Here is a 13,964-nt window from a genome sequence, read left to right as displayed (position 1 = left end):
CTGATCATCCTCTAAGATGCTCGGTGCTCAGCTTCATGTGGTTGGCTGAGCGTTATGTGGTGAGAGTGGTAAGTGGGTGGAGAGAACCCTGTCCCCTACCCGGTTTATCAGCCTGCTTTGACATGTCCAGTGGACACACACAAGTGCCTCCCATACATGCCTGTTCAACCTCAGACATTTTTACACAAGAAGAGCCTCGTTTTGGACTTTATCCACCCTAAAGTACCATAGCGACTGGTTAATAAAGACCTTTCCTTTCACTCTTCTTCCGGATCACTAGTCTGGCTTATACAGCAGGATATTTTCATTTGTATCTTTATTAACACTTTCATTTAACTTAAAACCCAAATGCCCTCCTTGTCTTGGAAACACTTTAATTTTCTTAAGATAAACTGTGATTTTACAGCTCTGCTGTTTGTTCTGCTACATTAAATATTAGTTATCATAATCTAACGCCATCAAAATAGCACTCATTGTTACAAAATTGTTACTAATGGAGACCAGACAGAAAGGGTTCTGGTCCAGCATTTATTTTCGCTAGTGAAATCGATGAGGATCGTGTCATTATACACATCAGTCAACATAAATCATGGTGCCATGTGTGGCAGCTATTCAACACGTGAAACAAAGATGCGTATGTGTCTTCAATGGACAACAGCAGAATAATTTGGCACAACTGTATCAAGCGTAGTTTAGTTGTCATGGCACAGAAGGGTGTTTGAAGAAATGGCCGTCATCGTAATGAGAAGCAAGTCGCCCACCATCAGCCGACCAGACCAGTGAGATGAGATGTTGTGAAGGGCAGTAATGTGAAGAGTGGATGTGCTCCAGCTCTCTGGGTTCCCTGCCAGACTGTCAGGTTCCTTCACCATCACGGACGCCATCTTGGAAAATTCAGGTTGGACTGTAATTCTGGATCCTGAGCTTTTCACCACCCGCCCAGCCAGGATGAAGGTGCCTGATCCGACTACAGGTCCACGAGCCTTTGACATGAAGTCTCTGCACTGTTCTTCAGAACGGTGACATTTCAGGCCTCTGACTCCCAAAAATAACACATCATATTTTGGCAATTTTTAGACCGCTGTTTGTTTTTAGGTGTTTCAGTTTTACTGTGAAAGTGAGCTCAGTTTTGTTGTGGGTTGCCAGCTGCACCGAAGGGGAGTGATGCTAGTGCTTATGAGGGGTAGGGTGTTTCTCCTCCTGGGGGAGTGATGCTAGTGCATATGAGGGGTAGGGTGTTTCTCCTCCTGGGGGAGTGATGCTAGTGCATATGAGGGGTAGGGTGTTTCTCCTCCTGGGGGAGTGATGCTAGTGCATATGAGTGGTAGGGTGTTTCTCCTCCTGGGGGAGTGATGCTAGTGCATATGAGGGGTAGGGTGTTTCTCCTCCTGGGGGAGTGATGCTAGTACATATGAGGGGTAGGATGTTTCTCCTCCTGGGGGAGTGATGCTAGTGCATATGAGGGGTAGGATGTTTCTCCTGCTGGGGGAGGGATGCTAGTGCATATGAGGGGTAGGGTGTTTCTCCTCCTGGGGGAGTGATGCTAGTGCATATGAGGGGTAGGGTGTTTCTCCTCCTGGGGGAGTGATGCTAGTGCATATGAGGGGTAGGGCTGGGTATCGATTCAAATTCCAAGAATCGATCCGATTCTGAAGATTAAGAATCGATTTATTTCGATTTAATCCGATTTAATCGATTCGATCCGATTTGATCCAATTCAGGGTTTAGTGTTATTAAAAATGTATTTGAGCTATTTCCTGACTATGTACAGAAGCAACATGTTAAAACTAGTATTATATCGATATTAATCAGCAAATAGTTACTGGTAGTTGGTAGTTACTGATGGCTGGAAGACTGGTGAAAAGGGTCATCATAAATCTACCTTCAAGAAAGGTAATCCAGGACAATAAACAGAGGGCATCTTTGAGGTGTCTATATCTGCAACAGTGGACTCCTACTGGGACACTAACCAGTGCATTATTATTATGATTGAAATAATTAAGAATTCACCCAAAAGCTGTTGCTCCCAAATGCATTTTTATTTTAAAAGTGCTCACACTTAATAAACTGAAAGTATAAAATGTAAACGTGTATTTTTCTTTAAAGTGCGAATATAAGAACAGAACTATCATGTTACGGTCCCCGACCCCTCCCTTTTGGGCGTGTGTTAACGTTGTCTGCGTCTACTCGTCTGCGTCTGTGGATCTCCGTGGGTACGGGTGCGTCTTATGATAGTCCGTCTCACCTGTGGCTCGTCTCGTCACGTGGGGTTTGTGTGTTCACGCAGCGTCCTGTGCTCGTCGTTGTTTGAGTCACACATGTTCGTTGTAAACGTGTTTTATGTGCGCTGTCTGCGCTTCGGTAAATGTAATAAACGTAACGATTTGGAAAGTGCAAAGGATTCTGTCTCGTCCATCGCCTTGCGCCCAACGTTACAAGAACATTTAAAACTTTTTTAAACTGTAAAAACACTGGGTAAACTGTCAGTGACATGGACTAACTGTAAATAGTCACTGACACTGGATAAACTGTCTTTCTGTTTTTAGATTTCCGATTTGACTATCGTCGTTACTGGCACTGTCCGATGCCATGTTGTTTTACAGTTAGTTAGACCGAGCACGCCTGCGTGAATTGAGTTACGAGGCGGGGGTAAAAGTTTACTAAAAAATCGTTCTTTGGACGTACGAATCGATTATCAGATCATCATATGCTAATCGATTCTGAATCGGAAAATCGATTTTTTCAACACAGGCCTAATGAGGGGTAGGGTGTTTCTCCTCCTGGGGGAGTGATGCTAGTGCATATGAGGGGTAGGGTGTTTCTCCTCCTGGGGGAGTGATGCTAGTGCCTATATCAGGTAGGGTGTCCCTCCTCCTGGGGGAGTGATGCTAGTGCTTATATCAGGTAGGGTGTCACTCCTCCTGGGGGAGTGATGCTAGTGATTATATCGGGTAGGGTGTTTCTCCTCCTGGGGGAGTGATGCTAGTGCTTATATCAGGTAGGGTGTTTCTCCTCCTGGGGGAGTGATGCTAGTGCGTATATCGGGTAGGGTGTCTCTCCTCCTGGGGGAGTGATGCTAGTGCGTATATCGGGTAGGGTGTCCCTCCTCCTGGGGGAGTGATGCTAGTGCTTATATCAGGTAGGGTGTCCCTCCTCCTGGGGGAGTGATGCTAGTGCTTATATCAGGTAGGGTGTCCCTCCTCCTGGGGGAGTGATGCTAGTGCTTATATTGGGTAGGGTGTCCCTCCTCCTGGGGGAGTGATGCTAGTGCGTATATCGGGTAGGGTGTCCCTCCTCCTGGGGGAGTGATGCTAGTGCTTATATCGGGTAGGGTGTCCCTCCTCCTGGGGGAGTGATGCTAGTGCTTATATCGGGTTGGGTGTCCCTCCTCCTGGGGGAGTGATGCTAGTGCTTATATCGGGTAGGGTGTCCCTCCTCCTGGGGGAGTGATGCTAGTGCTTATATCGGGTAGGGTGTCCCTCCTCCTGGGGGAGTGATGCTAGTGCTTATATCGGGTAGGGTGTCCCTCCTCCTGGGGGAGTGATGCTAGTGCTTATATCGGGTAGGGTGTCCCTCCTCCTGGGGGAGTGATGCTAGTGCTTATATCGGGTAGGGTGTCCCTCCTCCTGGGGGAGTGATGCTAGTGCTTATATTGGGTAGGGTGTTTCTCCTCCTGGGGGAGTGATGCTAGTGCTTATATCGCGTAGGGTGTCCCTCTTCCTGGGGGAGTGATGCTAGTGCGTATATTGGGTAGGGTGTTTCTCCTCCTGGGGGAGTGATGCTAGTGCGTATATCGGGTAGGGTGTCCCTCCTTCTGGGGGAGTGATGCTAGTGCTTATATCGGGTAGGGTGTCCCTCCTCCTGGGGGAGTGATGCTAGTGCTTATATCGGGTAGGGTGTCCCTCCTCCTGGGGGAGTGATGCTAGTGCTTATATCGGGTAGGGTGTTTCTCCTCCTGGGGGAGTGATGCTAGTGCTTATATCAGGTAGGGTGTTTCTCCTCCTGGGGGAGTGATGCTAGTGCTTATATCAGGTTGGGTGTCCCTCCTCCTGGGGGAGTGATGCTAGTGCTTATATCAGGTTGGGTGTCCCTCCTCCTGGGGGAGTGATGCTAGTGCTTATATCAGGTTGGGTGTCCCTCCTCCTGGGGGAGTGATGCTAGTGCTTATATCAGGTTGGGTGTCCCTCCTCCTCAGCAAGGGATTCTGCTGCCAAGGCTGACCACCTTCTTTCTAAGATGTGATCATGTGACTATAAATAAAATCTTGTAATACCATAACTTTAAATGAGTAACAGTTTAATTTCTAGTTTTGATCAAGGCTGTGAACGTGGTGTTCCCAGACTGCTCTGTTAGATGTTTCCATGGAGTCATGCAGCGCGTTATCAAGAATACGACAGACACATGAAACACGTCCAGTTACTGCTTATCACATCAAACACGTTTTTGGTTGAAAACAAAATCTATTAAACACGTCCAAACAGGTCGATACCCTCATTGTTGTTGCTTTTGACAGAACGGCGTGTATGTTTACTGCATAATTGTTCTGATATTCACTTTGTTTACTAATAATTGCTTTTATATATATATATTATATATTACGATATATAATATTATATTATATATAATTATATTTTATATATATATATAATTTTATCTATATGTGTGTGTGTGTGTGTGTGTGTGTGTGTGTGTGTGTAAATGTATTAAGATTTATTTATTTATTTATATGAGTGATGTGACTGAAGGGTAGGCCATGACTGAAGTGCCCATGAGCAAGGCACTTAACCCCAACTGTCACCGCTCCGGTCTATCACTACTGATCACTAGTGTGTGTTCTCAGATGGGTAAAGTTACACCCCGATTTCAATTGGCTGCTTGGTTACTGTAGACTCTATGCAGTTTTGATTGGCTGCATCGATGCTGTAAGTTGAAAGATCCTGTAAGTAAAGAGTAGATTCAGTATTCAAATCTCTGAATCTGTTGAATATAGAAACAAAATCAGTTAATAAAACTGCTACACTTAGTTTCTAGAGCTAAACCATTGGATGTTACTGCTTGCAAGTTCTGGCCCTGCTGTCTGAGCACAGGAAGTTCATTTTTCGGTAGTTTAGTAGTAGCTTGTGTCCACGTTTCGTTAGGCAGAAGTGTTTCTTTTGCCACTCATGAAACACTCATCATGCCTGACGGATCGCACACTACTGAGTTACACTGGGCGCCAGGTAAAGTGTTACACTGGGCACCAGGTAAAGTGTTACACTGGGCACCAGGTAAAGTGTTACACTGGGCACCAGGTAAAGTGTTACACTGGGCGCCAGGTAAAGTGTTACACTGGGCACCAGGTAAAGTGTTACACTGGGCACCAGGTAAAGTGTTACACTGGGCGCCAGGTAAAGTGTTACACTGGGCGCCAGGTAAAGTGTTACACTGGGCACCAGGTAAAGTGTTACACTGGGCACCAGGTAAAGTGGGTTCTCGCCCCAGTTTTATGAGCCTGTGTAGTTAACCAGTCACTGCAGTTTCCTCATGTGCATCTTGTATAACTTGTATAGCATGTGCCACATACATGAAAGACTGTAAATGCTGTCATGTCACAATTAAAAGGTAATACTTTTCACTACACCCCCACCCCCCAAATAAACAAACAAACAAACATCAGGTCTAGTCTGACATCAGTAAGATTTTGTCTCTGTGTCGACTCATTTGCCCTGAGCACAGATAAATTCAGGCCATGGCGTTCAGAATGGCCACGATCGTTACTCCACCTTTATTGCTGCGTAATTCCACCTTTATTGCTGCGTCCTTGTGCGACCCCCGTTGATGTCTCCGCGTTAGTCCTGCTTGTGGCCTTGTTGGGTCTCTCTGGCTGCAGAGTCTTACTAGGGTGAAGGCAAGCTGACACACGAAATATAAAACAATATAAGCACGCTGAATTCAAGCTGGGTTCCGCCCGCTGCATCTGGACGGCCGTACGTTGCTTCACGTTTCGTGGTCGACTCCTGTAATCAGTGATCGATTTTTATGAGCGTCTCACCAATTCAGCCCCTTTGACCCCCTCCCCCTGATCTCCCCTGTCGGCAGGGCCGGGTTCGGCCTGAGGAAGCCACTGAAGATGAACGTGGTGAAAAGGATCATGGGACGGCCGCGGCAGGAGGAGTGTAGCCCGCAGGACAACGCGCTGGGCCTCATGCATCTGCGGCGCCTGTCCTCGGAGCTGTGCCACCCGCCACGCCACATGACCCAGAAGGAGCAGGAGGAGAAGCTCTACATGATGCTGCCTGTCTTTAACCGGGTGAGGAGGTGCTCGCGGTGCAGTGGGGTTGCTGTGTGGTGTAGGTGTGGTTACTTTACTAGTCCGACCTGAGAACAGACGTATAATCTGGGGTTGAGTGTAATCATTAACCTGACATCCATGTCACTTCTTTTACAACTTTGCTGGTCAGTTGCTTCAGTTATGGTCAGTTACCTCACCCTTGGGTCTATTACCATCGAGATGTTTATTCTTTTGATTATTATTTTTGGTCCTTAACCCCAGTGTTTCTCATATTTTGTGTACAGTCTCTTCCCAAAACTATAGGGTAGAGTTCTCACCAGCGGTGGTTCTCACGCTGTTTGCATACAGTCACTTCCCAAATATGTGGTTTGGACTAAATGGCCCCTTTCTTCTGGATAGCAGGAAAATGTTACTATAACATCTCCATTTTTGAGACGTCAAGAAGAATTCACTCTGTGTACATGTCATATTGCAACCTCTTCTGACACTTCACGTATGTCTGTAACTTCATCATACAGGACAGCTATTTAGCACTCAGAGGAAAAGGACATTGCTGGCCTAAAGTTAGCAGCACATGGCCATGCTTGTTGGGCTAGATCCTTCCTTCCTCCTCACGTTCCTTCCTTACTTCCTCCTTCCCTTCCTCCCTTCCTTACTTCCTTTTCCCTCCCTCCCTTCCTTACTTCCTCCTTCCCTTCCTCCCTTCCTTACTTCCTTTTCCCTCCCTCCCTTCCTCCCTTCCTTACTTCCTCCTTCCCTTCCTCCCTTCCTTACTTCCTTTTCCCTCCCTCCCTTCCTTACTTCCTTTTCCCTCCCTCCCTTCCTCCCTTCCTTACTTCCTTTTCCCTCCCTCCCTTCCTCCCTTCCTTACTTCCTCCTTCCCTTCCTCCCTTCCTTACTTCCTTTTCCCTCCCTCCCTTCCTCCCTTCCTTTTTGCTCAGAAAGTGCAACTCTTTGTTTCAGCTTATAGCAACAATGTGGTTCTGACATTTATGATCAAGTTCTTAAACCCAATATCAATAATACATGATTATGTATTTTGCCTGCAACCTGCTTGCAAACCTGTATTCTTAAATTGTTAATCAATGCCCTGAATGTCTGAAACCATGACATTTTTAGACTAGGTTATTATACAGCTGAAATCAATTCTTAACAACCTTGATTTGGCTGGTAGACTGCCTGTGGTACAGTTTAATGCGATGATAAATTCCCCCTCTATTGTGATTACAGTTTGCTATATTGTGTTTGATGGAACTTAGGTTAGAAACAACAGAATTTTCATATCATATGGCTATAATATGCCTCCTGGATAGAATTTGCTAGACTTATTTGGAGCTCATGAGCACTGGCATGCAAACAGTAGTTTAGTCTTGAAAGCCACCGCCCTTAGTGTCTACCTTCTTACTATGTTTTCATGCTTTTCTCCATTTTATCGTCCCACCTTTTTACATTTGCAAATGAATACATTTGTTATGGAATTTACACACAAAGTGACCGCACGTCATATGTTAACACACTGGATCTGGTGACTCCAGCTCGGGCTGCATATGTGAAGGGAGAACTTCTCCAGCAGTTCTGATGTGGGCACCACCAGTAGAGGAGGGGCTCTGGGCTGATGTGGGCACCACCAGTAGAGGAGGGGCTCTGGGTTGATGTGGGCACCACCAGTAGAGGAGGGGCTCTGGGCTGATGTGGGCACCACCAGTAGAGGAGGGGCTCTGGGTTGATGTGGGCACCACCAGTAGAGGAGGAGCTCTGGGCTGATGTGGGCACCACCAGTGGAGGAGGGGCTCTGGGCTGATGTGGGCACCACCAGTAGAGATGGGGCTCTGGGCTGATGTGGGCACCACCAGTAGAGGAGGGGCTCTGGGTTGATGTGGGCACCACCAGTAGAGGAGGGGCTCTGGGTTGATGTGGGCACCACCAGTAGAGGAGGGGCTCTGGGTTGATGTGGGCACCACCAGTAGAGGAGGGGCTCTGGGTTGATGTGGGCACCACCAGTAGAGGAGGGGCTCTGGGTTGATGTGGGCACCACCAGTAGAGGAGGGGCTCTGGGTTGATGTGGGCACCACCACATCATCCTCTTTAATGTGAATGCACAGCAAGAATTCTAAACTTTGATAAATGTGCAAAACTTTGAAAAAGGGGCCTCTGTGTACTAGTATTTAAAAACAATTTTAAACACTATTAATTTATTATTTAATTAGAATCATAAAGTTGATGGCATTTGTGTGGTGCATCAATGCAAGGAATTTGAAGACACAATGAATAGACCTTCAAGTGTCTTCACTGCAAGCTAACGAGCTATTATGAAATTAACAGTCTCTCGTGGTTGAGTGTGTTGTGGTATTAATGAGCAAACAGATTACACAGAAACTCTGCTAATATATTCCATTACTGTTCGGACTGTACTGAAAATCATCCTCTTGCTGTCCGTGAGGATTTTAGGATGATATGTTTATAACAGAGCAGTGATGAGCCACTTTAAATTGCTGAATGAATTTTATACTAAAGTGAAAGCAGGATATTATTATTATTTGTGTGTGTGTGTGTGTGTGTGTGTGTGTGTGTGTGTGTGGGGGGGGGGGGGGGGGGGGGGGGGGGGGGGGGTTGAAATCACCTTGATCCCTATTGGCCATTATGCATGTCTATTGGCTTTCATCTGGCAGGTGTTTGGGAACGCTCCGCCAAGCGCCATGAACGAAAAGTTCTCAGACCTGCTGCAGTTCACCACGCAGGTGTCCAGGCTGATGGTGACGGAGATCAGGCGAAGAGCGTCCAATAAATCTACAGGTAACGCCTCTCACCCAAACTAAACCATCACGTATAACCTGGGTAACCCAAACTTCTCATCTGACCTGTGTTCTACGTCATCTTTCATAATTGCAGTTTATTCAGATTTTATTTTTGGTGTTCTGAGATTTAGGATGTGTAAACTACAATATTGTCGATGCAGGGTTCAAATAGAAATGGTGCAGATTCACAGAATGAACAATTTAACACATGGACATGTACGACCAGATAAAACTGGATTTATTATCAGTATTCAGGCTTTCAGCCATATTAAGGCATTCATAGTAATTACTGTGCAGATTGTCTTGGTTACAATGTGTAATTACACCGGATTCAGAAGACTTTGCAGAATGTGTGGATGTGGAATCAAGATTATCATGTCCATTATAGAACAGCTAAATCTTCTGATTTCTTGATTTTGTCAATAATTAATTTGGGTTATTGGGCTTGAGATGGTTGAATATTTTGTCTTCCTTTTCACAATTGTTATGTTGCTGTTTTTCAAGGTTTTTTAATCTTCCCTCACATCTCTCACCATAGCAAACTGAACTTCCCTTACTCACTTCATTTCTCCTCTCAAAGGATCTTTCATTACTCACTTATGTAATTGGCTTTGTGTTTTTATCTCTAAACATTGATTGAGCTCTTGTCTCTAAACATTGGGCTCTTGAATTCCACATACTGAAGTGTTATGGGTAGCTTGTTTTGGCACAAAATTGAAATATCAATATAGGGACCAAACCGCCCCCACAGCATATGCTGTCCAGACCCTCAGAGACTCATGTGGTGACAATATATGAAATCTACTGAATTAAAAAATATTATTTATGTAATTTACTTCTGCTACTTAAGAATTTAACACCCCCCCCATCCATTAGTAATTTAGCAATCTAAACATGAAATGAGTTGCAATTTCACCCAAATACCCTTTTTTTTACTAGGCCCTAGTCAGTTTTTTTTATTAATACATTGCAAAACATATTAAACACAAGTTGCGGTGCTGTTGGTTATGAACAGAGCAGTCCCAGTCCAAAAGCAGGCAGTGATGATCAATAGCATGAAGACTGTGTGTCTTCATTAGTAAGTGACTCCCCATCCTGCCCCAGATGGACCCAAGCACACACCAACCAGTGTGTGAAAATGAATCCGTAGCAGATGAACGCGCGTGCGCGCGTGTGCTCTCCGTGTTCGGCCGCGTGCACATGCGTGTTCACGTGTCTGCGTTTCCTCCACAGAGGCCGCCAGCAGAGCCATCGTCCAGTTTCTGGAGGTGAACCAGAGTGAGGAGGCGAGTCGTGGATGGATGCTCCTGACCACCATCAACCTGCTGGCCTCCTCTGGCCAGGTCAGTGCCCCGAGCGCCGAGCTGGTGACCTGCCACAGCCAGCATGATGGGAACAGGGACTATTGCAACAACATAGTCCTTTGTCCTTTAATGTGTAAAAATGTTGGTGGCACATAATCAGATTTCTGTCCATAGTTTTTGATATTGCAGTGTAAGAAAAATAAATGTACACAAGCAATAATAGTTGAGGAATATTGAGCAAATTAGATTATTTTTGTCCAACTGGGCAACCTGTTTACTAGCAGTAATGCCAATACTAATGCTTTTTTGGAGAGCCATGTCTCTGAATCAGACTGAATGTCAGGTTTCTCCCATATTATTAGTCACCAGAATTAACCATTAACAATGCCAGGCAAGTTAGCACTGTTTTTTGTTGTTGTTTATTCTGCCTTGATACTTTTTGCAATACCTCAACATTGTTTCCCCTCCCAGAACGTCCAGAAATGCAGAGCTCTTTTTTTCTCTGTTTTGTCACATTGCAGTTATAGCTGCAGCAAATGTTTGTATTCCCAGAGAAACAGTAGCACTCCTGACAGCTATGAGACCCCATCACACCCTACGGTAACAGACGGTTTACATTTTCTCCAAAAGGATGCCCTCCATGCGCAGAGTGCATCCAGTTCACCTTTAACCCCCCCAATAGTAAATAACAAGGTTGCCCTCGTCCTTTCTCTTTGCCGTCCGGTGGTCAAGTGCAGTGTCGCCGTGCCTGGAACGCTTGTTTTGGGTGAGCGAGGCGTCATTCACGTGACCTTGGAGCATTCACGTGACCTTGGAGCGGTGTGTTGGCATTCGGGCGGACTCCCCGAGGACACGGAGCTATTCCCAGCCTTGACCGTCTGCCACTTTAAAGTTTTCCCATGCTGGAGGAAACCCAACTGTGATTCCTACTCCCGCCCTCATGGCCCTTTATTTCGTGTTCACCCAGCTCTTACTAATGCAGCCAGATATGTGTTTTCTACCTCCCCCCTATTCAAAACATCAAGGTGAAAGCCATTTCCAGAGCCATCCGGCATTTTTTGGCGATTCTGACTGGGTTTACGCGACCGAACATAATGGGGTTCTTTTCCTGAAATCGCAATGCAGGGCTGTGCAATTCAAACGACTTCTTTTCGCCACGCTGCTGGCGTGAGCTGTTAGCCGTGTAATGTGTGTTCTGCGAGGCAGGTCGCGGTCGTTACTGTGTCACCGTCTTAATAGTCACTTCATCTTCAGAAGCAATGCGATTACACAGTGTTTGTGTGGAAGTCTGCTCTGACTCACAGGTCATCCATCTCTGAGGCTGTTTCATGCGGGGCCACCGTGTGCGCGAGTGTTCTTGCGTAGGTGCGCGCTTGCGTCTTTGTGTGTGTGTGTGTGTGTGTGTGTGTGTGTGTGTGTGTGTGTGTGTGTGTGTGAATGAATCATCTGCCTAAAAGAGCGAGACTCTATCTCGGGCTCTGATTTTCTCCGTGTCCCTCCACTAGCCCGATCAATCAAAGGCAAGAGTAATGCAGGCGGTAGCTCCGCCTCTCACACACGCTGCCTCTTGTGCTCCTCCCGTGTCCACCTAGGCCCCAGGCTGATGTCATCGCCCATGCCCAAATATGGCCAGGCTGATGTCATCGCCCATGCCCAAATATGGCCAAGCTGGCTCACTGCACACTACACAGGCTGAGTGGGGCGATGCACAGGGGACGTGTGCCATGTGGTTAGCTCATGCTGCAGCTTCCACTCTTCTGTCATGAAGTTTCTGATCATGGTGTCGCATGCGGCTGCTGCACACACAAGTGCCGCACACACAGGTGCTGGTGTGCTACTGGGTACCAGTGCTGTGTTACTACCAGTGATGGCTTAGTTACCTTGAAAAAGTAATCCGATTACTGATTACTCCTTTTAAAAGTAACTTTGTTACGTTACTAATTACTTGATTTTAAAAGTAACTATGTTAGATTACAAGTTACTTTAGTAGTTACATTCAGCAGCAAAATTAATTTTTCCAATACTCACTTTATTGGAAGTGCACTTTTAACAGTAACAATGTATTGAAGCAGGTTTGGTAACCGAGGTAGAAACTGCTTAATCCAAAAATCCCAAGGAGGGAAACTTTATTGATAACGCAACCCTGGCACGCGCAGGCTCCGCCCCCCCCCCCCAGTGTCACTTAAAGGGCTAAGACACCTTGAGTGCCCAAGTGCCTGTCCGTTAGGGAATTCACCGTGAGGAGTAGTAGTCGCTACAGTAACTCCTGACATTACGTTTGTGTAGCTGCGCGGTATTATTTGTCAATTTATTTGTAAACATAATACAAGCGAACTGTTCAGTCAGACAGCTATTTGTTGTGAAACGAAATACCATTACAATTTCAAGCATTTTAAAGTAGTCTACAGTTGTGATCAAATTTATTCAACCCCCAATGCTGCGAAGGGTTTTATGGAATTCAGTGCACATTTGTAATTGTGTTCATAATGAAATCTTACAAGGACTTGTTAAAGAACTAAATGCAACTAAGATAGCATCAATTTTTTTTGTCATAAAGTATTAAATGGCCTTTTTGTGATTTCTTCATTGACACAATTATTCAACCCCTTTACGACTACCACTCCTAAGAACAGAGGTTCATTCCAGTGTTTTCCATCAGGTATTGAAAACATCTGTGGATGTCAACGAGCAGCAATCAAGCATGATAAGCACCAATTAGGCAGATTTAAAAGGACTGTGATACTCAGCTCCTTCTAGACATCTACTGGTGTGTTTCCAAGCATGGTGAAGGCAAGAGAATGGTCCCAGAAGACAAGAGAAGAGGTTATTGCTCTTCACAAGAATGGCAATGGATATAAAAAGATTGCGAAGTTGTTAAATATTCCAAGAGACACTATCGGAAGTATCATTCGCAAGTTCAAGTTAAAGGGCACAGTGGAAACGTTACCTGGTCGTGGCAGAAAGAAGATCCTGACCGCGACTGCTGTGCGCTACCTGAAGCGTAATGTGGAGAAAAATCCCCGCGTGACTGCTAAGGAACTGAAAAAAGACCTGTCAGATGTGGGCACTGAAGTTTCAGCTCAGACAATAAGGCGCGCACTGCATAACGAAGACCTCCATGCCAGAACGCCCAGACGCACCCCCTTGCTGACTCCAAAGAACAAGAAAAGTCGACTGCAGTATGCCAAAAGTCATGTGGACAAGCCACAAAGGTTTTGGAACAGTGTACTGTGGTCAGATGAAACTAAATTAGAACTGTTTGGGACAATGGACCAGCGCTATGTTTGGAGAAGGAAGAACCAGGCTTATGAACAAAAGAACACCTTGCCTACTGTGAAGCATGGCGGGGGGTCAATTATGCTTTGGGGCTGTTTTGCTTCTAATGGTACAGGAAAGCTTCAACGTGTGCAGGGTACCATGAATTCCCTTCAGTACCAGGAGATCTTGGAGGAAAATGTGATGGAGTCAGTCACAAACCTGCGGCTTGGGAGACGTTGGACCTTCCAACAGGACAATGATCCGAAGCACACATCCAAGTCCACTAGAGCATGGTTGAACATGAAAGGCTGGAACATTCTAGAGTGGCCATCGCAA

General features: G+C 45.9%; 1 protein-coding gene across 3 annotated transcripts in view; it reads left to right on the top strand.

Annotated features, from left to right (window-relative positions):
• Window positions 1-13,964, top strand: part of LOC143511040 (WD repeat and FYVE domain-containing protein 3-like) — a 41,613-nt gene that overhangs the window by 9,501 nt on the left and 18,148 nt on the right. For all 3 annotated transcript variants that reach the window (XM_077001054.1, XM_077001055.1, XM_077001051.1), the window contains exons 2-4: window positions 6,079-6,289; window positions 8,941-9,064; window positions 10,300-10,409. In XM_077001054.1, the coding sequence (XP_076857169.1) occupies window positions 6,110-6,289; window positions 8,941-9,064; window positions 10,300-10,409 (414 nt within the window). In that variant the 5' untranslated portion in view covers window positions 6,079-6,109. The remainder of the gene's footprint in view (window positions 1-6,078; window positions 6,290-8,940; window positions 9,065-10,299; window positions 10,410-13,964) is intronic.

Source organism: Brachyhypopomus gauderio, chromosome 3 (genome assembly GCF_052324685.1).
Source record: "Brachyhypopomus gauderio isolate BG-103 chromosome 3, BGAUD_0.2, whole genome shotgun sequence".
In the NCBI taxonomy this organism is placed as follows: Eukaryota; Metazoa; Chordata; class Actinopteri; order Gymnotiformes; family Hypopomidae; genus Brachyhypopomus; species Brachyhypopomus gauderio.
The sequence above is the reverse complement of the archived record's forward strand: the minus strand, read 5'-3'. Positions and strand labels throughout refer to the sequence as shown.